This window comes from Embiotoca jacksoni, unplaced genomic scaffold (genome assembly GCF_022577435.1).
Source record: "Embiotoca jacksoni isolate LCO1_2020_lvr unplaced genomic scaffold, fEmbJac1.0.p SCAF_13, whole genome shotgun sequence".
Lineage (NCBI taxonomy): Eukaryota > Metazoa > Chordata > Actinopteri > Embiotocidae > Embiotoca > Embiotoca jacksoni.
The window spans coordinates 1,932,878-1,959,771 of NW_027185263.1; the positions used below are offsets into that span (position 1 = coordinate 1,932,878).

The 26,894-nt window shown below is 42.2% G+C and overlaps 1 protein-coding gene across 1 annotated transcript; it reads left to right on the plus strand.

Moving 5' to 3' along the window:
• LOC138196111 (ceramide synthase-like) lies at nt 1-26,614 on the plus strand. The gene is made up of 5 exons (XM_069145859.1): nt 1-339; nt 7,303-7,389; nt 9,882-10,101; nt 16,827-16,922; nt 19,073-26,614. Exons 1-5 carry the CDS (start codon nt 218-220, stop codon nt 19,376-19,378), a joined length of 831 nt encoding a protein of 276 aa, XP_069001960.1. The 5' UTR covers nt 1-217; the 3' UTR covers nt 19,379-26,614.
• Nucleotides 26,615-26,894: the final 280 nt, after the last annotated feature.

Below are 26,894 nucleotides of genomic sequence, written 5' to 3' on the forward strand. Positions count from 1 at the left end.
GTTAGCTCCACACCGGGTACCGCCGCCGCCGCTTACTGCTGCTGCTGATGAGCCTCAGCGGAGTGTGTGAGTGTGTGCGCGCGTGTGTGTGTTGATGTGTGTGTGTGTGTGTGTGTGTTGACGGTGGACCGTTCCCGGTGAAGAGCACCGACACCGACACCGACACCGAGAGAGAGAGAGAGCGAGCCGTTGAGAGAGCGACACCACGGACAGCAGGATGCTGCAAGTTTTAGCTTGCGGCGCCGTAGTTTTCCCGGGTCTCTTCTTCGCCTTCAGGAGGATCCTGCCGTGTGTGTTCAAACACTGGAGCGATGCCGACGTGGTGCTGGTCAGCGAGAGGTAAAAAAAAACAAAACAACAACAACAACAACCACCAAAACAAACAAACAAACAAATAAACACCCACCGAGCTCCGGTCCATCCCTCCGTACACACACCGGAGCACGGCGACACAACAACCCCCGTGCTAGCTAACTCCAAGCTAGGAACACTCGCTAGCCTGTCAGTCTTCTCGCGTTTTTTTATTTTTATTTTATTTATTTATTTATTATTATTTTTTTTTTTTTTTACTTCGAATTCAACGCTGATATTTTGCATTTTTAAATCACCCGTGTGTTTATTTTGTGTGGTTGATATTTTGCATGTTGTGTTTTTGCAGTACGTGGTTTTTAAAATAATAAATAATAATAATAATAATAATAATAATAATAATAATAATAAATAGAAGACGAGGGGGCTCGGTAATCCCCCGTAGAGTCGGTACATCTGCAGATATGAAATCCAAACTATGGGTCCCTGTAGGGCAAAAAAACCCAGAAAGTCGAAGCTCACTGAGGAGAAACACGGTTTAAAACGTGCAGGTTGGTTTTTCTCTCTGAATGCATGAAAAAAAAAAAGAAGATTTTAAAGAATAATATCATACAAGTTACTCCAAAGTTGGTGGAAACATGGCTTCACGTGCGGTTACGTAGTCTGGACTCTGACCTGCTTCCACGTATGGAGGGGCATCTTTCCATATATAACAAACAAAACGCCACAGCGTGATGTCATTATGAATAATTCAATTAAAACATCACATCAACCTTCTCCCAACTTTTACCCCCCCCCCCCCCCCCCCCCCACACACACACACACACACACACACATCTCTTGAGGTTGATGGGAAGTAATCATGACTATGAATTGTAGTGCCGGGTGTTTTCTGGGTCAGTGTGACTTTGCTCACATGTGCACAGCTCAGTTCAATGCTCGTTTGTAGGCTGTCGCTCCGGTTAATCCTCCTCTGAGCTCCTGGTCCGAGCCCGACTGCTGAGTTAGCTGTGGAAAACACTGAACCCTGCTCCCGCACAACGCTTTCTGATCATTTACTAAATGCTCAGTGTTGTTCCTTTCTTTTTACAAGTGTCCATTACAGGGGGAGGAGAGGGGAGGGGAGGGGGGGGAGGAGGTCACACTGCTCCTTCTCTAACATTAAATCAACACAGATCTCCCAGCTTGGATCGCGTTAGTGTCTTTAATTCAGTTTTTAGCCGAGTTCATACTGAATTATGGCACTTTTTTATTTTTATTTTTTTTAAAGTCCCCAGTGTTTAATTTTTCTCTAATAAGTCACTGTAAAACTGGCTGATGATTATAAATATCAACTTGTCACTTCACGTTTTCGTCTAATATAATGATACAAATTCATGTTAATATTTAAGGTGATAAATTAGGTGTCATTTTAATCACCAGATGTAATTTTCGTCAAAATCTGGCCTTTCGCAATTATTATATAATCACCAAATTGCAATTATTTGAGCAGCCTTCGATCATTTTGCGTAATCATCAGAATCCAAACTCACCGATCTGGGAAAATGCCAAATAGTCGTCGCCTCCGTCTCCACCTCGACTCGTGAGAGGGTTCGAGGTCGGTCCAAAAAACATAGACGAGATGAGAAAGAGCCAAACGTGTGTTATTTTACCACCAGCAGGGCTTGAAAAGGTGTTTGGACAGCACAGCGCCTTGATGTATTTTATTTTTTAATTTATAATTTGGTCAAATAAAAAAAGAAAATTACAATTTACCTAAGGTCACTTATTTAGAAGTTTTTTTTTTTTTTTTTTGTGAACAACATTGTGAAAACCTGAAAGATTTAAAAAAAAAAATTAATTTTAAAATTTAAAATTTTTACATTAATATATTCGATCGGCAATTGAAAATAAACATAATCGTGAAAATGCTTAAAATCTGTGCCAATAATCACCAATCGTGACTCGACTGACAAAAAGATGTCTGAAATTTTAAATTAAAAAAAAAAATTCCCCTGGGGGATTAATAAAGTAACTACCTAACCTAAGACCATCAGTTTCTCACCAGATAAGATCAAATAAAAACAGCTGGAACTTAACATGTGACTTCTGCTGAATGCTTTTGGACGAATTGATTAACCAGCTGCGATCATGTGGTCGTCTCAAGGTGCCTCTACTGTTGGCATGTTAACACACCTGTAGGGAGCAGTTTGAAGCTTTTCCACCGTGTTGCTGTTTTTAAAGTGATAATGATCATCTCTGTTACACAAAGACAACTTCCTGACATTTCCACTGTGTCTGGGAAAAAATGGGAAGTGGGTAATGAGTGTCAGCAAAAGGGAACGACCGATACGTGGCGGGGTTTTTTTTGTGTTTTTTTTTGGGCTGATACCAATACTGATTATTTGGAAACAAGTAGACTGATTATCTTGGAATAACAACAAAGAAATCTTTTATCGAAGCACCAGCAGAATGTTTTAATACATGTATTCTGAAATATAAAGGTTCTTCTGTAATCTTTATATTTCTTAGCTCGAGTCGGCAACACCGTTAGCTTCCGTCCGCGGTCTTTAATAATGTTGTAACTGCAGACTGAGACAAACTGCTGCATCAGTGTCAAAGCAGCACGTTTGTTTTTACATTAATATATTTGATCGGCAATTGGAAAAAAAAAAATTAAAATAAACATAATCGTGAAAATGCTTGAAATCTGTGCCAATAATCAGCAATCGTGACTCGACTGACAAAAAGATGTCTGGCTGCATCGCTTGATTGACAGGTTTATTACTTAGGAAGTACAACAACAAAAAAGTGCTGATACAGCAGTGTCTGACGGTAAAACACGCAACAGACCACATCACCCGACAAAAACACTGCTGTTGTTAAAGGGTCAGCCTACTTTAAAGAACAACGCTTGACTTCACAAGGGATTATAATAAGTCACCGTGTCCCAGCACACTTTGAACTAAAGAGTCTCATGGCCAGAGTCACAGTTTGCCTTTTAAGACTCACGCAGCCAGTCGTGCTTCTAATTTAAGGATTTAGAGATTTCTCCGCTGCAGTTTACCAACAAGCGACCGCTTCAAGTTGACAGGAATCTACATTGCTTCATTTACACAAAGTATGAGTCACGTTTACACAACTACTTTTGTCCTTTCTATACATCAAAAGGTGTGTGTGTGGGGAGGTGGGGGGAGTAAAGGAGGGGGGGGGTATTTGGGCCTCAATCTTAAGGCTTTTAAAGGTAAATCAGGAAATTGCAAAAAAAAACACCAAAAAAGACTTGTTTCGTCTTTGAATTTGAATATAATGATATAAAACAAATTCAGTGGAGGTGTCTGGTTTGGAAAACTGGAACCGGTTTGGTATTTAAACGACGAGTGAGTTTGTTAAAGTACAAAGCTAATTGATAAACGATTACCACTAATCTGCAGTAGCGGGTTAAGAACGACGCCGTCGGCGACGTTGCTTCATCCATTTGTGCGATTGCTGAGATGTGATAGGAAGAGAGAGGCAGAGAGACTTCCTTCTTGCCATGAAATGCACTTTACCCTGTTTTTTTTTTTTTTGCCTGTGCTGTCACTTTTTCTTACGCTCTGCTGCAGCGCCCGTAGACCCTCAGATTACGTAGCCCATTTACTGGAGGAGCAAAAAAAAAACCCAACAACCCAACCTCACCCCTCCTGACTGTCAGACACTGTGTGTGTGTGACGGGACATGACAGAGTCCGTGTACAACGCAAACAGTCAGGAGGAAGACTTGGGTTGAAGTGAAAGGGAAGCTGAGGTGGATCACTGGGCTGACACAGCAGGAAAGAAAAGACAACATTGTCGAACAAGGCAGCGAAGCGTTCTTCACCCCCCTTTTTTTTTTTCTTCTTCTTCCCTACGCACGCTCCTCACCCACGTCAAACCCAAGCTTTCATCAGCAGGCGGAGCGAAGGGGGTTATTGGCGGACACACAATGAATGTGCTGTGTAAAATCTGGGTCTTGTGACAGAGTACGCAGCCTTAGAAGGCAGCAAGGCGTAAGGAGAAAATGTGTTGAGTTTGTATGGAGAGAGAGAGAAACCAGTTAGTCTTTCCCAGCTCGGGCCTTGTGTGTGTGTGTGTGTGTGTGTGTGTGTGTGTGTGTGTGTGTGTTTGTGTTTGTGTTTGTGTGTGTGGTTTTTTTTGGTACTCGCCGGTCACGTGTCCACCGTTGCCTTGCCGATCGCTCGGCGTCGTAGTCGCATTCCCCGTAGACTTTGGTGCGAGGTGACGGCAGGTTCACGCAGGAAACCACATAAATACTGTCTTTGTTTCTACTGTTTGCACCACACCATTTAAAAAGAAAGAAAGCAGTCTGCTGACCTTTTAAAAGTACTTTTGGAACCTGGAAACGGAGACCTGCCCGGAGACCTGCCCGGAGACCTGCCCGCTCCGAGGGACATTTTCTGGGTAGTTTGGTTGTCTTTGTGAGGGTTTAAAGGGCTTTGTGACTACATGTGTAATACCTCAGTGGATCTTTTGGGACATGCTGATCACATGGTGCATCACCACCACCACCATCATCATCATCATCATTATTACAGGGAAAGATTCGGAGTCAGCTGCTTGTTAAGTGATCGTGTTCTTTAGCTGTTTGGGTCTCTTTGGAGATGACCGCATTTTCAATCAGGCCTAATGATCCTCCGGAAAAGGTCCAACACTGGATCCACGTACTCCACAAGACAGAAGTGTTGGTTTTGTGGTTTTCATTTTTGTGATTTTGTTTTGTAGATGAGAGTTTAGAAATGTAAAATGCGTCTTTAGAAGAAAGACCGTGTGGCCTGTAAAATAAACCGGGTTCATCCCTCTAAGAGACGACTGTACTCGGCCAATATCAAGATGTTAATGATGAGCTTTTCAAGCAAAACTACTATTTGAATTTTGCTCTGAACCATCTGATTTTTAATGGAAACCCTCAAACTGAAAACCCTTGTTTAGGCGGATCAGAAGCACGTCCAACATCAAACTCGCTTCGTCTGCCCATTGATTACTGCTCAGCGGATGGATCATCTGCTCGGTGCTTCACTCCTAATGTCGGTGGTACGCAGACACCTCTTCGGCGCAATACCACCACCTTCTGAAGGGAGTAGCGCATTACAACCAGGCGCCGGTAAAAACGGGGGAAATAAGCAAAAACAATAGTCGCATATACTCGTTGTTTTATATTATAATGACTATTTGAATGCTTGAAAATCGTGTCCTATCCCAACAACATATAACGAGTTATTGATTCCAAAATAAACCATAGTTTAGAGCCTTTCAAAAGGTTCCTCACCAAAAGGGTTTCCTGTTGTGTTGAATGTATATTCTGATAATTATCGATATTGGTAAATATGAAAGCAACATTTCTGATCATGTAACGCAGCTCCTCTGAGAGCTATACGACTCTAAAAATCACGTCGTTTTTTTAAATAAATAATCTGCGTGATTATTTTGACTCGATCTTAGACCTTCAAACCTCACGATCGCTCCCATAATCCGGTTTCTGTTTGGAAGGGTACGGCGCTAAAGAAGACAGTAACGCGATATCCTTCTTGTCTGGTGTTAAAATGAGCCGATAGTGCTCAGATCAGTACTGTCCTAGTGCGGTATTAATCCTCAGCAAGGCTCTCCAAATCACCAGAAATGTGTAAATTAGAAATGTTCTTTTTTTTTTGGTTTTCTAGCCCACACAGGCCTCTCATCCATAATGAACAAGGGCTGGGTAATTGTCCCACTTGCAGTTTCACAAGGTAACCCGTGTTTGCTTCCATTCATCGCTGTCGGTGGTGATGAGTAGGTGGCGATGTAAAAAAAAAAAAAAACGGACCCATAGGGAAAAATCATTCCTAAACAAAGTGGTGCGTTAAAGGGGCGACTGTCTATTATGGCTGCATTGAGTGCCGGGGAATAAATTACATGTTTTCTGATTTCAAAGCAGCTTACTGTCAGTGCTGCCAAGTTGGACAGCAGCCAGAGAGAAAGAGAGAGAGAGAGCTCGTCTGAGCAAAATCAGTCATTCATAGTTTGAACAAATTGGTGATATAATCCAATGTCCTGTTTAAATCGGACAAAAATAACTCTGTTGAAGCATTACAAGAAAGAAAGAAAAAGAAAAATCACAAGCGGCGCTGCCGTTTCATCTCTCAAAATGTGGATATTTTTTCAGCGCACTTTCTTCACGTTACAATCAGTCATGTTATCGTGAGTCCTGGAGTTGTGAGTAAACTCTTTGAGGCCTGTGAATGTGGTGTATGCCGTGGGACACTTCAAATAGAGATGTACCAAGTTCTCCTATGTCACGGGTCTGTTTATAGACAAGGAAAGCTGAGGCTGGGGCGCTGCTAATCCCACGCTGATACACTCAACTTGTATGTCTGACTGCTTGAGTAGCTCACCTGAAGGGACACTTGTTCACAACATGACCTACATTTGTCAAGTTCTGCCAAATTGAGCTATCAATAACGTGGATAGAGCGAATATTCTTTCTTTTCTTTGCACAGTTTATCCGACGTACTGAGTATTGTATGCCGTAGTTTGACGGATGAGGTTTATTGGAGTAACACCCGTGTTAAAACACAGATTTAATACAATTTATTCGTTAATAAATTCCTGGAAATCTCAGTTGTCCAATTCTGAACAAACCACTGCTGATCACAGCACATTTACAGCTCATTAGTCCTAAACACACAGTTCAGCTGAAGCTGTCAATCATAAAACAAAGTATGGGACACATTATGATTCGACCCAACGATGGTCGTAGATTAAAAGTTAAGGTAAATGTCTTTACGAAAACCCGTGGGGATGTATTCAGTGTATATTTGGAGTATTGGACCAGCGGACAGCACTAGCATGTTTAAAAACATACAGTATAAATACCCACATTTAGCCGCCCAGTCTTATATATCTATATTACACATCATCATGTATCGTTCATACAAGTGAATAAATGTTTAAATAACATTTTCTCCACCTAAGGTATTTTTTTTGTGTGTCTCTTTTGCAGACTGGTGTCCTCCATCCATGCTGTCATGGCGACAACAGCAGGAGTCATTGTTGTGGCATCATGCCGGGGAAACGTCATTAACGACAGGTCAGACTTCGTGTCATTCACCGCATTCATTTTGACTTGATCACGATTACACGATGAGTCCGTCTTCTTCCGTTCTTTGTAATAATGTCTGGAGGAGAAACACTGGAGGGTTTTCAGGTGTGACTTGCTTTTCCTCATGTATGTCCCAACTCTTTTCCTCGGGCAGCGGTTTTTCATCCAGGCCCCGCCTCCAGATCCGACACCTGTCCGTGAGGTAGTGTTAGCTTAGCACAACCCTCCTTCCAATTCAGGTTTAGAAAAGTGTGACGCTAGGCTACCGCTGCTAGCCTGGTAATCCCACTGAGTCAGCGACCGGGTTCGGGGCAGTCCCGGTTTCGGGCCGCTTATCTCCGCCACCCCTCCCCTTCACCCGCAGAGCTTAAGTCCTGCACAACGCTGCTCAGTTCTGCTGCTGCCCTGTGACGTGCACACGGCCTGGAGCTTAACTGACACATGCTTCAGAGTCAGAACCATGAATACTCTAATGCTGCATCACAATCTGTCACTTCATTTGGCCTGCGTGGCCTCACAGGCAGCAACTCTCCAAAGGTTCTGTAGTGGTGAAAAAACAAACAAACAAAAAAACATTTGAAATTTCACACAGATGAGAATTTGGTTTTTAAAATCTGTGACTTAAGTTGTGGACCAAGTGGGACATTTAATGAGACCCTAATTCCCACTCAGCCAGTTGTTTGGTCCCACTGGATGTGAATAATGTGGTTTATATGACCCGGCTGAACTGTTCATCTGACTCCTTTTTGGTTTCTGGCCTCGTTTAAGCACTTTGTGCCGTGTAGGTGTTTCCTGATCTTAGCGATGTCCTTTGATGAGGACGCAGTCATTGTGTATCCAGTAGAAAACAACATCCACATCAGAGCAAAGTCAGAATAAGCTGGAATTATCCCTGAAATAGGGCACAAATCTTTCAGAATATATCTGCTTCATGCTAATATTTTTAGAGCAAAAAAAACAAAAACCTACAAATGCCTTCATACAATGAAACACACTAATGCTAAGCTATCCAGATGATTGTATTAGGTAGTTTCTTGCTGTCCTGCTTGAAGGATGTGCGTTGTATGTTTCGTGTGAAGGGAGGAGCGCGTCTCAAAAAACCAGCTCATGCACCTTTTTACGCGCTACGAGACCGCAGTAGCCTTTCGTTGCGTCCTGAGCTGTTTGTTGTGCCTTACTGCTCTTAATCTCCATCCGCCGACCTTAAGAGCTAAAGAACCCAGTCAGAGGTCGGAGGTCAGTAGCTCAGCTCTGCCCCGCAGCTTTACTCCATTCTGTCCACATAATTAACCATCAACGGTAATCGGTGCTCGTTAGAGTAGCGCGGCCATCCAAGCTGTTTATTATACTGTACTTACGTAAGCCTGCCTTAAAGCCTTTGCATGTTTTGCATGTGAGAGGGGAGAAAGGCAGCATTGGTTAAATGAGTGTCTGTGTGTGTTTACTTCTCCTGGAAGTAAAGGTCACTTTGGTTTACCATCTAGTGCAGCGTCTCGTAGCTCCGAACGCTGTGGTAGGACCACTGAAACCTCAGACGGCCTTAATAACCTGCTCACCTTATGTAAGATAGCTTTTTTATTTTTTTTTATTTTTATTTTTTTCATAATTTTTGAATAAAAAAATATGTATCGCACTTGTTACTGTTTAATCGCAAAAAAAATTGGTAAATTAATGTATGATGATTTTTAATAATAAGGAATAATCTTTTGTTTTGTTGTCTAGAAAAGCTTAAAATGAATATTTCTCATGTCCAATTATAAAATATATATATAAAAATGTGTGCCGCTACATGACTCACCTATATCCAGATGTAGCCTGTGCTACTGAGGTCTGGTCCAGTTATAGCGTGACATTGCTTTCATAATGTTTAATCCTTTTTTTGGTTGTTTTTTTCCCACCACCTCCAAACTTCAGCAGTAAGTGACTGCTTCGGTCCTGTGTGATCCTCAGAGCTGACAGATGGCGAACCACAGACCGATAAAAAGAGACTCCACAGCTCGTACATAAAGCTGCTTTCGGCTCAAAATGATGCGTATGTAATGTTAATGTTAACATTAGAGGAGGTCGCACAACACGTGAGGTAATAAATCAAGTTTTCCCAGCCTCGATAACTCCATATTGAACGTTTTACACTACAAATATGCAGCGTTACTGCGCTGTCCTTTTTAAATACAGATGCACTGAGCAGACTTCTTCCTCACTGTTTGCTGGGTTTCTGCCAGTCTGACACATTTTTCAAAAAACCCTGTTTGTCACTGTGTTTCATTTACTCTGATGTCCTGCCCTGCTCTTCTTGTGCACAGTTAACTCCACGTGTCATTTCTTTATATAGAAATCGGGGAGAATCAGGTTGTGCTCGGTCTTCGATGCAACGTGTCCGAATCGTTGTCACGATTAAAAAAAAAAAAGAGGCTGAAGTGTTAAGACGGCACTCTCAATATGATTAAAATGTATTTTGTGTTTTTCTTTTTCTTCATCAGACACTGGCTGGCCACCTACTTCGTCATAGGGTACGGTGTCCCCTACATGACGTACGACATCTTCGCCATGTACCTCAGTCACTACCACCGCTTCCGCGTCAAAGGGCACGAGGACTACAAGCGGCACTCGCTGAGGACCGTCAACTCCTTCGTCCGCAGAGAGTTCCTTCTGGTGTTGCATCACATCGCCCTGCTCACCATCCTGCTGCCTGTCACGCTGGTGAGGAGAAGGAAAAAGGGGGGGGGGGGGGTTGAGAAGAACGAGCATTGATGAGGTCATGTTGTCAGTAGTCCAGACCAATAATTAAGGAAACTGGATGTAAATGCAGGCGGTGCTGTTGGTGATGGATCACTAGCTTCCTGCAATGGCTACTGGCAGGAATCAGTCTTATGCAGCACCAGTGCTGAAACAATTAGCATCGCAAATCAGTCTTTGTGTGCACTCTGCCGCGGGGCAGTTCCAGGCGTTATATCTGTGGTTATGGCTTGTTATAATTTGCTAAGTCTTAATTTGTAAATGAAAAAAAAAGCAGATCCTGACTTTATTTTATTTTATTAAAAAAAAAAAAAAAAAAAAAATGTAATAGTAAGTGGAACCTTATATTTATTTGCCGAACTCTACAGCAGAAATGATAAGTCTATTAATCAAGTAGTTGATCAACAGAAAACACATCTGCTGGGTTCCAACTTTGTAAATTTGACAGTAATTTAATTATTAAAGTGAAAAGCCAGAAAAGATTTATTGGAATTTTTGCAGGATTTGTAAACTCATGATGTTTTGGGTGTTAAAAGTGCCACCTTGCGCTTTGGGAAATTAGCCATTACTTTCTGTATTTGATTTAATTCTAAGCAATTAATTATGAAAATCGACCCTGAATTTATACTTTAAATTACTACCGGCAATTTTTCAAAGCATACTACAGTGATTTTAAGACAGATATTGTTTTATTTCAGGGTGGTTCAAATAGCAACTTGAAGACAGTTAATGCTCCCTCATGATAAGTCATAAATTGTGTTCTTTTGATACGGTCCATTAATGCATTATTACTGCGTACTCTAATGTTGTGCAGTGGTTTCAAATCAATCCTTTCTTTAAGTTGCATCGTCTCCTAATGATTACTTAAGTGGCGGCGAAAAGTAGACGTGGTGCTCGCTGTCATTGATTATCTATCAGGTCCTTTTTAGTGTGTAAGTCCAGTTTTTATTTAAATAAACGGATGCAGCCTGAAATAAAAGGAAACTGAAAACTATGAGGCCTTGGGTTCAGATGTTGGCCGTCGCTATCTTGCTAGTTTGAAGCGGTTTGGAGCAGGAAGTGACCATATTTGGATGAGCTGGGGGAGGAGCCAGCAGACCTGCCCACCCATAGCTGTAACCTGACTGCACCACAGGCCTGTCAATCAAACACGACTTTTAAAAGCTTTTTTTTCTAATTAACGACGGGATTATTTTCCGATCGACCGATAGAAAAATATTAAGAAGAAATTTAAGCTAACGATGCTGAAATGACTTGTAGAATTTATTTTTATTGACTTGTATTTAATGAGTTAGATGCGAGTCTTTTTGGAGCCGACCTCTAGTGGCCCTCGGTGGTATTGCAGTTTAAGGTACTTCTGCATCGGTCTAATTTTTCAGACCCGGAAGCTACGAACACTTTTATATCCAGTCTGTGGTTCAAACACAACGTTCTCCAACTAAACTCACAATACTGAATCATCATCAGCTTTTTTAATTCCTCTCACTGGTGACTTCCTGTTTAGAAGCATATTAAAAGACCAAATTAACCACAGAAACAGTCATGTTGAGATGGCTCTGTTACAAATATGTGGCTTAACTAATAATCAGTCCTAGCAGAGGCCAAGCTTTGTAATGGCCTGAGCTAAAGTGCACAGGGAGCCAAGGAAGAGAGGCTCATGGCTCAGACCCGGGTAATGGGCTCGCTCTTTTTAAAACCAGTCAACAACTTCGCAGCTGCATTTTTGGACCATACGAGTGTGTGAGTCTAAGGTTCAGACAGGATCAGTCTGGCTTTCAGGAACTGGCAGCTATTTAAATCATTGTCAAATTTCCCCAAAAATAGTGAGAACTGCCTTTACAAGTGCCCTAAACAAACAAAGCAATAAAAGCATTAACAGAGAAAATAATCAGCAGTTTAATCCGTAATTAGAAGAAAACAATTCATAAGAGCTCCACCTCAGCCAACTACAGCAGTAAAGTCCTGCTTTTATATTACTGCGTTTGATTTATTTTCAAAAAGGACACTTTTTACACTTCAATTTAAAAAGAAGTTGTAAATTTCAACGATATTGAAGCGTTCAACCAAAAGAAACCGTGTGTTTTCATTCATTTAAGGGTCATTGTAAATGATAACGGTTGTTATAATTGTAAAATATTGTCATACTGTTATCGGTTAGACAGTTATCATACCATGAAAAACTTATACCGTGAATAAAGGCTGAAATCCCTGAAAGTTGGCGCAGGGGACGAAGCTACCCGCACTGTTACAGCATCAAAATGTTTTTAACTTTCTGAAACCAACAATGAGACAATCAGGAAAATGACTTGTACCAATTGGGTGTGGAAGTCGGCAGGATTTGACCTTTTCTCTGGAGGAAAGTGGGTCCAACAGCGCCGGTTATTTTCCTTGTTTGAAGAATATAATCGTTTCTCCCTCCTGTCTGGGACTGCAGACTTTGTCCTGGACCTCCCGTCTCCTATTTTTGGTCTGCTTTTCAAGCCTTACCATCCTTGGTTATATCAGAGGTGGGTTTTTACTGATGAACCAGTGTGCCTCCCTCTCTCTAAATCTCTCCTTTTAAACTGACCTTGTTTTATGCAGTAAAGTGGACCAATTCATTGATTTACTCTGTGGTCTATTGGAGGAAATAAAGTCTAACTTGGTCAGTTCAAAGGGAAAAAAAAAACAAGTGCTCAGGCCTCCAAGGGAGTAAATGGCAGGAAAAGAAAAACACTAAGCAAGTAATTATTGACCACTTTTATTGAATAAAGGCCAGTAAATTATTCCTTATTGTTTTCTTTTATGTCTTTGAATTGTAGATGTTGCAAAGCGGGACAGGTGAATAAGAATAGACAGGAAGAGATATTTCTGCTGAAATGTGAGTGTTGGACTGAAGACAAAAGATCTCGGTGTACATGAAAGCATCAAAGTTCGGGAGGAAAGAAAAGGTTTAAATAGATAAACATGTAGTATGCTTTGAAAAGGAAGGTTTTGGAGGAAGCAGGCAGCAGCGGAGAGGCTTTTATTGCTCGAATGACCGGCAAATTGGAAACCTCCTGGACTGTTAATGCTGAGTTCACAGTTTTGGGCAGCAGATTGAATACCTTTAAAAGAATGCAAGGAAGTTCATAAAAGTGCTCTGTGTTCTGATTAATAACTTATTTTGGTTATTTCGGTGTTGGCTGGAATGAAAACAACTCTGGTCCTGTACAAAGATTTATCCAGAACATTTCTGTTTCTATCCTATACATATTTTATCAAACGCGCCAGAGTTATTTAGGAGATTGCTCCAGACTGTAATCGAGTTTGCAGAACATAGCCACTCCCTCTGCTTTCCAGCTAGTATCCCAGGTTAGCAGGCCAGGTGCAGTGGAAACCCGGCCCTTTGTTTGCAGTGGCAGTCAGCGGCTATATAGGATCACATTACCCTACATTATTCAGCTCCAGCTGCAGTCGTCCTCTTTTTTCTCTAAACTCACCTCCCCTCCTGTTTGTTTCTCCTCTTGTTATCCCTCGTTCGTTGACTTTATGCCACTTGGCGGAGGTAAATACGTGAGCCGGTCGAGTTATCTGGCATTTCTGTTAGAGGATAGGTTAGGGTTAGGTAGTTACTTTATTAATCCCCGAGGGGAATTTTTTTTTAGTTACGTTTAGATGTGCCGGTTTTAAAGGTCCCGGTATCGTACGTTTTCATCCACTGGTCTGGTACACGTAAATGGAACCGAGCCATTGTTAGCGGTATTAGTTGCACCTGCGGCGTTCCCGTTATGACGAGTCAACATTTCTGCCGTGAAAAGGCCTTTTGTATCGGCAGTAAAAGGGCAGGCTCAATAATCAGAAGTTGGCAAATAAGCCTGAAGGTGAAGCTTTTGACTTCCAGTTGAGCAACATCCCAGCTCATAACATCGCAGTCACGGGTGGCGTTACCTCATCCAGCGTGGCACTGCTCCACGTGACAGACCAGACGTGACTAGTTAGAATTTAATCATCGCAAATTGGCATTAGAATGAGAAAAAGTTGAATTGATGAAACGGTATTTGTTGGTGCGTGATTGGCAGGACGAGGCGCTCGGTGTGGACCTGCTGTCAGGAGGTCAGGAGGCTTTCTGTGGCTTTATAGTCTGGGCGAGTCTTTCTACGTGGAGAAGGAGTCGGGATACGACTGTCGGGAAGCACCTCTGGACTGTTCTAGTCTTCCGTCGCCACCACCTGCTCATTATGTATTCGTCCTGTATTTACACCGGTATTTAACGACGGTGCAAGGTGACATTCACGGCATTGATTTTATGTTCACGACAACCGTTAAGCTCATGGCTAGAGATGATTCTCAAGTCGTAAATGAATCGACTCTGCAAACAGGCAGGCTGATGTCCATTTGTGTGCAGTGGCAAGGTACTTATCAGGCAGACTTGATGTTGAGATCAGGGCTCTTTAGCGGCCCGACTGTTTGTTGTGTTTTTCTTCAGCTCTTTATGACTCTGACTGTTTGTTGTTGTGCCTTAATTAAATTTTTATATCGGCCCCAAACCTCAACATCAGTAATTTCAGGGTTGAGAACTTTGATGTTTATCGAGAGAAAACCCAACAATCCCCACATGAGCCACATTTTTATTGGAAGAAACTTCAGACAGAAGTTTGGAGAGCGGAGAGAGAAAATAACAGCATAGAGAAAAAAGCAAATAATAAACACCGGGCGGGTTGTTTGGCCGAAGATCAGAAACCAGCAACTCCGGAGATACTTACAGAAAAAGTAAGGTAACGGTTAATGCCATGCAGTAGTGGAGAGATGCATCATTATGCAGAATCATTATGTTGCAAAATTAGTTTTTTTAATAATGTTTTCTGTTGTTTAAATGGATAAATATGGACAGAGTGAAGTTGAAAATGATTTCTCGTACTCGCCGTCAGACACTGAAGTTTGAAAGGTAACGCACTCGTCCCCACACGACAGGTGTGGTTTGGAGCCAGGTATTTTAGCAGAGGGGGTGTAAAGCCCCCCCCCCCCCCTCCTCCTGCCGTGGTCCCGGTCATTCTTCCGTGGGCAGATGGCGAAGCCACGTCCCGGGCCGCTCATGCTTTATTTATCGTGGCCGGCACACGGCGAGCAGACGGCGCTCGTCTTTTGTCTGGAATCTCTTTATCCAACTGGACTGACTCACCTATTCTAGGGTGGCATCTCTAACCACACAGCACTGGTCAATATTTTTGACTTATGTACAGGACATCTCCCCCCCCCCCCCCTCTCGCCTTGTTGTCTTGGAGTTGTGGTGGAGTAAGATGTCTGCCTTTTGTGGTTGTACAAAAAAAGGTTGTCTTCATAACACCAGATAAAAACGGTTTACCCAGCAGCCTCTGGGTATCATAGTCTCCACCTCAATTTCATTTGTTTGTTTTGACACGTGCTCAGTATGTGCGTGCATGTGGAGTAGAGTACAACCAAACTGCCAAAGTATTTATTGGTAAAAAAAAAAAAAAGAGAGTTTCCAGCTCGGAGCTCTACCAACAGATCGGTGTTGACTCCAATTGCGGTCAAAGATCTTGATTCTCCAAAGTCAACATTTCTGAAGCACATACTGTTCGTCCTAGTGGGACAACAAGGACCCTCTCACATTACAGCCCCCCTCAAAACACCAGACAATGCAGCTTTCTTCCGCCTGTGTTTGAAGGACTCGACTTGAGTGTTCATTGTGCTGCCAGGCTGATCCTCCTCGACTCATTCAGTTGGGAAATATCACATTACCATGTCAGGTTTGGCAGCTGTTTGTATTTGTAGTGGTTACCAGTGACGGGTTCATGTATATAACTTCAATTGAACCAATTCGCAAAGCCACAACAAAGTGTAGTGGACGTTATCCCATTATAAAGTCAAACCTCTGTCCTCTGCGTGCACATTAAGTGGATGTATATTTACCACGGTCCTTTTCGAACTGTCCCATCGCAGCATTGAGGTGAAACATTTGCGCTCATAAAGTTGCTCTGAGCTCATCACTGGTATTTACAACCAGCTGTTTGAAGAAACTGTCTGGTTATAAATTTAATGACAAGTGCCTGATTGCACATTTGTACTTCGCTTCTCGTAACAGCCTTTTTGAGACACCCCGAAATCATCCAAGCTCGCACAACTACACCCGAAAACCAAACCACTTCCTGCTTCTTCTTTTTTTGGCACGCCGGAAGTAGAAAGCTTCGAAAACCATCTGAAGAAATGATGAATTGTGTTCGTTTGTCTTTCTAGAACTTTTTAACTGTTGGCTAAACACATACGATAAAAGGGAGGTGAGCAGATACATATCCTGAAATAACAGAACCACACTAACATCCTTTCTCAAACAGGTTGAACAAAACCCTGTAGATACCTATACAAACAGTCTACCAAATACTATGCAAAGATTTGTTTAGGGTTGTCACGCAGGACCAGCGGCCGTGCTGTAGGAAGACTGTCTCTGTTGTTACACCTTGAAATATGGGATGTATGGAGGTAAAATGTTGGAGGGACCGATGACTACTTTTGGTAAATATTTAATTATTTGACGGTCAAATGCAAAGATTGCTACGTATGAAATATTTTGGCCAAAAGCGGCTGCAGTCCAAACCTGGACTTTCGAAGCCTCTTCTGTCCTTGAATGTCAGCTGTGTTTTTTTTTGTGTGTTTTTTTCCCATGCTGATGTTTGTTTGCTCAATCTGCGTGCGCTCTTGTTTGTCTTCAGTTCTTCAGAAAGGACCAGGGGGATTTCTTCATCGGCTGCTTGTTCCTAACGGAGCTCAGCACACCCTTCGTCTCCTTGGGGAAGATACTCATTCAGGTGAGACGAGCACGTACACGCGAACCTTCACCTGCGGCCGCCCGGGAAACACCGACATTTGAGCTTTTGAGAGGCGAAACGCGTCACGAGGCCACGGCCACTTTGTCGGACGGGTCAACTACCACGCAGCCAAGTCGGGCCAATCGTTTGCTAAACACTTTACCCTGAGCAGCAGTGGTGCAATCACGGCTTAGCAACCGTAACTAGGCACAACAGGCCCTGTCAAGCTTTGCACTCCTTGCTCCTCTTACTGTGTGCGTCGAGCTCAAACCCGAGTAGGACACAGCATTTACTCTGCAGTTTCAAAAATGACTGAGTGTGTGTGTGTGTGTGTGGCCTGGGAAAATGGACAGGTGGAGCAGCAGTAACTGAGGGGGTGGAGCTTAAGGAAGAGATCGTTTAGCTTCTGTTTACTGTATGTTGTTGCAGTGGAAAACCAAATAGCATTAATGTGTGCTCTCTACTTTGGTCAAAACCCTTCTCAAACTGTGGATGTTTCTTTCATTTCACTTCCACTCTATCCATCAGCGGTTTGAAATGATACTTTCCTTAATGGCCTCAGTTTTGTAGGTCTAATTTTTTAAATACAGAAAAGCCGTCAACTCGGATTTATTTCTATTTCAGTGCTAAAAAAATAAAAGCGTATAACAGAAAGTTGCACACACATGGGCATTTACACAGTATTAAGAGTTTATGACCTTTAACACATCGATCATTTAGGCATCTTTTTTTTTTTTTTTTTTACTTTTGCAGTCGGTACTCAGGTGACATGCAGATCCTCGCATCGTCAAAAAACCTGAGTGTCTCCATTTCATTTGGGATGTAGCTTGTCACTGTTGCATTAATAATTAAGGTGCGTGGCTCACCAGAAGAAGAAAAAAAAAAACAACAACACAAAAAGCATCAGTCAGCAGCATTCGGGGCAGGAAGCCTCGGCGGCGTCCGCTCTCCCCGCCTCCGATCACGTCCGCCGCAGTTAATGCGTTCGTAAGTTGCAGCCGTACCGGACACACGGCACACAGTATGTATTGTGCGAGTCGAAGCTCGCGTGTCTTACGGTGCATTAATCTAAGAATAGAAGAGCCGTTACTGTGGAGCTCAGTGAAATCACTGGACCGTGGAGCTCTCGGGTCTTTGCTGACATCTGGTGTCAGCAGACACACACACACACACACACACACAAAAAGAGCCGAGTCAAGCTGCACTGCTGCCCTCTTTAGGACCGGATCAGCACTAACAGAGACTCTGCTAGACGGTTTTGTTACTGCTCTCATCAGCAGCGTGGAGTTAGTCCAGTCCATCAATCGAAGATCAGGAGATCAAAGGCTCTCGTATTAATTTAGTTGTTGGACATGAAGTCAGAGAAGGAGACCAAAATCTAATCCTGAAGTTTGGCATTTTCACTGCGTGGTTAGTGCTTTAAACAAATGTCCCAAAAAAAATAATTATGAAATCATCTGAAGAAACACAAACTGATGGCAAATGTAAAGACTGTAGTACGATATTTCATGATATCAACAGCCTGGACTCTGCCTCTTTCACACAAGCTAATTTGCATGTAACCTTTGGCTTTATTGCCTTTTTATTCATGCTGAATGCATCACAAATTAAAAAATCCAGTCACATACAACCTCACAAAACAAAAGCAAACAAAGAAATATAGCTAGATATTTGAATAAATGAAATTTCCCCTCGGGGATTAATAAAGTGTAAATCAAAAAAAAAAAATCAAATAAATGGTCATTTTGGTACTAATTTACCCTTTAAATAGCCCAGAAATGCCCAGATGTCATTGATGGGAGTGTTTTTAGATCAGGAGGAGGATGATGATGGAGATATCACCCATCTTGGATCTATAATATACCTCCTATAGCTATTGTGTCTCATAAACTTTGGGTATAAATCCGTTTTATATGTTCAGATTTAAACATATTCGACAGGAACTGATTGGAAAAAAAAAAAAAAAAATTGGAAATCAGTTGACATGAACCGGACTTAGAGATGGAAAATGAATATCTTGTGTTTTAGTGCGACTGTAAATAGTTCTCTGTGTCCACGCTGTCCCTCCTCCTCCATCCCCTCCTCCTCCATCCCCTCCTCCTCCATCCCCTCCCCCCTCCCCCCCTCCCCCCTCTGGTCCCCTCCACCAGCTCAGCCTCCAGGACTGCTGGCTGCACAAGGCCAACGGCGGCATGGTCCTGCTCACCTTCTTCGTGTGCCGCATCGCCCTCTTCCCCTTCATGTACTGGATGTACGGCCGCCACTACGGCATCCCTCTGTACAGCGTGCCCTTCCACCTGCCGCTGTCCACCAACCTGGGCAACACGTGCATCCTGGCGCCGCAGGTCTACTGGTTCGTCCTGCTCTGCCGAAAGGGCTACCGCCTGTACCGGCGGAGCCGCCTGCCCGACCCGTCCCCCGCGGCCGCCGTCACGGACAACTCGAAGGACGATTGATATCCGGTTTTCACGACTGCTCGCTCAAGCCGCACACTCAGCTACTAACGCAGCTCGACCCCACCGTTGTACTGTAGTACACCATGACTGCCTGCTCTCGTTCCACAACTCCTGGGCATTTTTCTCCGCACACTTTTAACTCCTCCGTTACGAATCTGCTGCCGACGTGGACCTCTATCACCACCGATCTAATTCTACTACTGAAGTCTGACGAATTGGGGTTTTGTTTTTCCTCCTCTCTTTTTTGTTTTGTTTTTTGTGGGTGGGGTGGGGTGGAGGGTGATTTGGCTCTAACCTGGATCTTATTGAAGTGCTACACTGTGTCTGTCTACATTTACAACACGGAAGAAAGGTCACGTTCGCCTCGCCGACATGGAGCGAAAAAAAACGCACGAGAAAATATAAAGAGGAGCTTCTGTGGAGAGACGCTATCTTATATCTCTTACTCCTACTGTGTTTACAGCTGCTGCTGACTGGGGAAGGTCTGTTACAGTGAGTGTGAGTGTATATGTGTGTGTGTGTGTGTGTGTGTGTGTGTGTGTGAGACAGTCGCCGTGACGACAGGCTGCGTTTGGACTTCATCTTTTGTTTTGTTTTTCGCTGTAAGAGTGTCAGATAGTTGCTTTTACTCTCCCATCCGTTCACTTATCACGCTGATGAGACGGAGTCCGAACTATAATATAATATAATATACAATATAATATAATATAATCGGTGGGATGTCAAATTCAGGCAGAAAAAAGAAGAAAAAAAAATGCAAGTTCAAAACCCCTCGTCAAACACTTTAAAGCTAAAAACTGCTACGTCGTTAGCGCCCAGTTAATGTGACCTTTCACCTCTGTTGGTTTTGTTTCCCGCGCGGCACGATGTTTGTTACGAATCTGCTGCGACGACCTCATCTTTCCTCACCCTTTCTATTTAGCTCTTTTTAACACGTTTGCAGGATTTCAGTTTGGCAGAATCCTCCGTGTCTCCCAAGCTGCTCTCATAGTCTTGGATAATAATAATAATAATAATAATGTGAAGCCATGATTGGATGCGGAATATTTAACGTATTTACACTAACTTACACTAAAGTGAAGGCATTCAGGAAGTGGACTTTTTTGTTTTGTTTTGTTTGTTTGAGTTCCTGCTGTGTTCGTGTGTGTTTATTTGTTTTACGTGAGCGTTGTTCTTGAACTCACTATCTCAGTTTGGTTGACACTGGAGCGGACGGCGGGCAACCTCGGCGACGTCCCGCCGTCTCCGAGGGCGACCCGTGTTCAGAGCCGCCCTCTCCCTAATGTGGCGCTTTGAGGTCGGACGGTTCCCAGCTGAACTCAGGGTCCAGGTCAGAGCAATAAGTTGAGGTGGCAGAGAGGTTGAAACGTCTGAGCAGTTAACCACAAAACCATCGGGAGCGTTTGGAGGTTTGATTCCTCGCAGATACTTCAGAGATAATATCTAGTTCCTGTTTTGAGTTCTTCTGAAGCACTAGAGATTTGTATGCACTTGTGTATCAGGTGTTGCATTGAGCACTTAATGCACAGGGCTGTATATACACTAAACGTTTCTAGACATTTACATCCTGTTTTACTTTCATTCGAAAGAAGAAGAAGAAAAAAAAAAAATGAAAAAAGTTTCAAAACTCTGTAAATCGACCAGAGAGGACCATTTTGTTTTTTCACGGCTGCATAAAGATATTTATCTTAAAAGGCATTCATAAAAAAAAAATAATAATAATAAAAAAAAATAAAGTCTCATGCTTCACTTTTGTTTTATTTCGCTTTATCAAAAAATATATAGAAAATGTTATTATCCAAAAAACATGCTGCAGTATTAGTTTGTTACCCAAATCTAGACCCTGAAGTTGATAATGTTCTTAATCGTTCAGAAGTCGTAGTGATTAAAAAAAAAAAAAATAGAAGAAAAAAAAAAAGAAATGGCCTTTTTGTGTTCTCTGAATTCAATCTATGCAAAAGAGGCTGTGGTGCATGTAAACAACACTAATGCCGAGTCATCACGAAGCGATCCACGCCTCATAATTACCTTCTTTTCACGTATTTTGTCGCGTTTCAAACTCCACGTCACCAATGATGGTCTCGTGTTGCATTTCAAATGCCCCCCCCCTCCTCCCCCATTTCCTTTTTGATTCATTAAATAATCCTGAAAAGCTAAAAATAAGAACTGTATATTGATTATTACTAATAGTTTTTGTTGTTTTTTTAAAAGCACATGGACACGTTTACAGCTGCAGCTCAGTTGGCAAATAGGACCGATACCGATAAAATTGTCATTCTTAATTACGTTGTAGCATTCGCTAAGGCTGACGGATGTTGGTCGTCACGGCAACAGCACTGCGAGGCATTTTAATTTTAACTTTTTTTTTAACCTTTATTGCCCCCTACGTCGTATGTTTTTGGTTTGAAATCCCAAATCTTTTCCCACCGCGAAGGTTTTGTGTCATGATCGCTTGTTTTTTGTTTTGTTTTGTTTTTCTTCGGCTGAACTGTGAAATGAAGCGTGATTGTAAATACTTTAAATATTATAACAAATACAGGAAGGAGAAAAAAAAGTCGGCTACACAATATTTATCGACTTCTTTTATTTTATATATATATATATATATATATAAAACACGAGCTAACATTAGTCAGAGCCATAAGCTACCAGACCAAGTGAAGCTGCGGCAGCGAAGCCGCCGAATGTGCCGGATTGCATTTTTGGTTAATTAATTGATGATTCAGCTTCTTGTTCTTGTGAGGACGTTACTTTGACGATTACTGATGGGAGCCGAGTTCATGTTGGAGACTCACTCTGCTGTACAGCTCACTGTAAATACTCCACAGTGGTACAAAGTTCTCATTAACAGCACCCCACCACCACCTCCACCCCCACCCCCACCGCCACTGCCCCTCCCTTCACTTGAATGTGGGTAAAAGGTGCTGAGTCCTCTGGTTGGTCTGTTTGTTGGCCGGTGGCGTGAGGACGAGGCAGTAAGGAGAGCCGAGCCCGGCTGAATGATGGGCTTGTTTGTCGGGTTTGGCCCGAGTCCAGCGGAGGGCCGGCCTCTTTTGTTCCACGGCCCGATCGGGCCACTGTTACTGGAAACATCCCATGCTCTTTGTGCTCCGGATGAATTCTCCACCGCTCTCCTTTTTCTTTTTTTTTGTTGTTGTTGCGATGTCTCATGCACTTTCACTGCAGTCCCAGCCAGTTGGTTGGTGTCAATTTATTTAATTCTATTTAAGATTAAAAAAACTGCAGGTTTGTTCCTTTTAAAACTGATCGCCGCCAGTGTTTCCTCACCTTCCAGCCTTTCATCCCTCTTCCCTTTTTTTCCTCTCTGCTCTTTTGGGCTGATGTGCTCTGCAAATGTGAATATATATATATATATATATATATATATATATATATATATATATATAAAGGCTGGTGCTAGATTGGATCGGCAGGAAGGATGCTCTCGTCTGTGATTGGTTGCAGGTGGGCTTAGGGGACCAGGTGACAGGACGGGAAAGCACCAATCGCAGCGGCGTTGAATTTTAGAGCATTTGTGTGTGTGTGTGTGTCTCTCCCCCGCTGATCCGATCTAGCAGCCACCTTGTAGAAAAGTGAGGGTTAGTCAAAAAGAGCTAGCCCCCCCCCCCCCTCCTCTCTGCCGCCATCTGTCGTCAGGATTATCCGCCGCTCGCCCACTCAGCAGTTTTACAGGCCGTGCAACTCCATGTGTCCTGAGCAGTCTGCTGCCTTGACATTTTAAATATCTCCATTTTCACCCTCCATGAAATACACTGAAAAAAAAAATCAAAATCAAAAACAGGCGTATAGATTTGTTTTTATTGCTCGTATTATTGAAACGTAAAAAAACCCCAACCAAATAAACATTTCTTCCAGAACTTAATACTAGTTTTATTTTGGGTGTTTTTTTGTTTTTTTTTAGCATCATGACACAAAACCTCTCGGAGGTTTGAACACCCTGAAAGTCGAACCTGTGTTTTGAAGAATTACGGAAACAGGAAAGTGGTTAAAGGAGGAGATGAAGTCTGAAGTTTTAGTGGTTGGACCGATAAGATAGTTTTGAACTCATGGAACAAATATAGAAAATAAAACATTCCACTATTTATTTTTTTTCTGTAGCATTTTCCCCAATTTCTTCATTATTATTATTATTATTATTTTTTTTTTTAAGGAGTTTCTTCTATATTTTCAAGAAAACATTTCTGTGCACATGAACTGATAAGCTTTTATTTTATAATTTTAAGAAGCCGTCACCGACTGATTGTCTAACCCGACTTGCAGTGTTTGGTTGGTGTGTGAACTTCACCTCCGTCGTTAGAGGAGTGGATCACCGCCACGTTAAAACTAAAACACGTTGCACATACAACAGCATCTGATCCTCCATCCCAGAATCTCTCCGAACGAGTCGATGAGAGGTCGGAGGCGCGTCGAGTACACATATCTATATATCACTCAATAGATTCTTAATATAGAAGAAAAATAATCTTAAGCTCATCCTCTTTGCTCAGGGTTTGATGAAGTTTGATGAAATTGTAACCGTGTGTGTGTATAGAGGTTTATTGTAAGATGATGAAACTGTGAGACTGATTCTGAAGATGATCACATGTGCTGTTTCTTTTTGTTGATTTTTTTTATTTTAATTTTTCTCCTTTTATATAGATTTTGTCTTCTATTTATGCTTCCTGACACGGCTTGTGATACTTCAACTTTGTAAGGGTTGGTAAACCAAAGACCGTCAGCCACTTTAGTTAATCACCGTAACCGTAGCGATATGAGGAGAGATATTCTTTTAGACGTTGCTGTACATGATTTGTCTTAATAGTTAAGTTATCCACTTAAAAAAAAAAAAAAAAAATCTAAAACAAAAAAACCACATAACTACCCTCCAGTCTTATCTTCTTTTCTTTGGGTCCCAGCAGAGAGCGACTAAAATATTCAGATGCAGTGGACGAAATACAGACTTTACCAGCTGTTTAGTTGAGTCTCCACATATATATAAATATATATCTATAGATATATATAGATATATATTTATAGTCATACCGATATCGTCTCTGGACACATTAACACTAACGTCATACGGTTCCTCTTCCTTTTGCTCGTACGTGAGGATGAGTTTAACCTGGTGACGGATATTTAACGGGAACACGGACACCAAAACGAACCCACGCGTGCGCCGTCGGCTCGAAGACGTCTCGGGCGATTATTTATCAGCTCGCTGCCAACGTTTGTTTTGGAGCTCATTGTTTTTGGTTTTATTTCAGCGCGTACCGGTTGTATAGTTGCATGCTTAACGCTGAGTCGGAGGCGTTATCGACGCCGCGCCAGGAAACCAGACGGATCGGTATCCCCCCCCCCCCCCCCCACACCCACCAACAAAAAAAGAAAAGTCGCCCGTTACAACGGGATGTTTTTCACGCTGTTACAAGACGTACGCAAAGTTTTGATGTCGTAAATAACGTGAAAAAAAATACCTCGTTCTAACGATACTTTTTTTTTATTGTTTGTTTTTATTTTAACGTTGAACTTCTGATCCGGTTTGTTTTTGGCGGCGAAATGCTTTTGTGACGTAACACTTAATAATATGCTCGACTGAAACGTTAGCGTAGATAAGAGTCAGCTTCCTGTTAGCATCGCTTTAAGTGGTAAGTTATTCCGCGCTGACGTCACGGCGTTAACGCTTTTTTTTTTTTTTTTTGGTGAAATTGCGGCCAACGCCGTCGTCCACGACTCGAGTCGTATCGACCTCTGAGCGACCTCTTTATGTGCTGCGTAGCGTCTGGCTGAAAGGTTAGCGTAGCTTCGGCTTCTTGGCGTGAGACTTTCACGCTATGCTAACATTTTAGCATCATTTTCAATGTTGTGCAGTCGGTTTTTATTCACCAACATTTCTGTGACTCGCCTCCGAGTCGGCTCCAACTTATTCTGAAATCTTGATGTTATCGCAAACTACGTTAAGGATTGATGCTAAGACGTTAACACGAGCCACGAGTCTTTTTTTAATATTATAAACCGAGCTTTCGACCGACGGGTGAATTTCTGCGTCCGTGTTCCCGTTATTTTATTTTATTGTTTTTTAAAAAAGGACAAACTCCAGATGTAACTGATGAGCGATGAGAGCGACACGCTTCCTATGATTTTGCTGCTTTTCTGTCTCAACATATCGGTTCGGGGTCGGTTCCTCCGCTCCGGCAGAAAAATGTAAATATTGGTTTTTAAAAAAAATTGAATGGGTTTAAAAAAAAAAATAAAAAAAATCAAACTTCCGGTCTGACGTCTCATTCACGGCACGTTCTTCTGATTCGATGTGAACTCATATTTGATCACAGATGTTTGGACGGGCTTCGACTTATTTCTATTTAGTTTTTGAGCACTGCAAAAAAAAAAAAAAAGAAGAAATAAAAAAATCCAACTGGGGCTGATTTTGATCTGCGGACGGTGAACCAGACTTGGTCTCCAGTGCCTTTGTGAAAAAAGAAATCCATTTATGATACCCATAAAAAGTCAGCAGGAAAGATGTGATCTGGCAGGCAGTGTTTACAGGTTGTGGTTGTTTTATTATCATCCTTCGTATCCTGGAAGAGAAGTTCTGCTCCGGTTATTGTTGTGTTGACGGCAATCGTGAAGAGAAAGTCTAACGTATACCTACAGTATGGATTTTAAACTATCTGAAACAAACCTGCTATGCATTTAGTGCTCGAGTGAGAAATGTATTCTGTTGAAATTAAGGCCTTTTATGTAGATAATTTCAACATTTCAACAATAATTTAAATTATCAAGCAAATCCCATCATGTTGTTTTTCTCTGGATCTGCATCATTTTGGGCTGAAACCCTTTAACGCACAGATTTAATTCTAAGCTTGACTTTGTTTGCTGTGTTTCTGTTGTTTTTAGGTGGATGTTTTGGGGTTTTAATCTTTGACTTGCTGTCCATATCACCTCCCCCCCCCCACCCACCCCGACTGAGTTAAATGCAGCACCTTTCACAACCTTGAACACTTCCTGTCCCACATTATTTTTGATAGCGTTCTAATTTTTCATACATATATATCAGATTTGATGCATCTGTCCTTTTTTTGTTTTGTTTTTTGTAGCGTGACCTTTTATTGGGGAGATATCCTATCTGACATGAGACTGGACTGTTTTAATGAAATAAGAAGAGGAGTTATGTACTGTAGCTGCAACTTGTGAATCCAGAGCACCCCTTTAAAATTAAATAAATTTGATTTGATAGACTGTTTTGAGGAAGTGTCTGTTTTATTTCCGTTGCCTCTGCATGCCGGCGACATTTCTGGCCCCTGAAAACTATTGAAAAGGTGTTTTTCTTTTAAATTAAGTGAGATTATTTCCCGCATCACAACGCATTCCCTGACGTCGCGATGCCTCGTTGGGTTGTAATGTGAAGTCGTGGCCACACGGTGGCGCCGTTGGCCCGAGCTGTCGTCTCAGACTGAGCTGCGCCGCTACTGGAGTGCCCGATGACGTTTATCTGACTCCTTCAAATTATAAAATCACT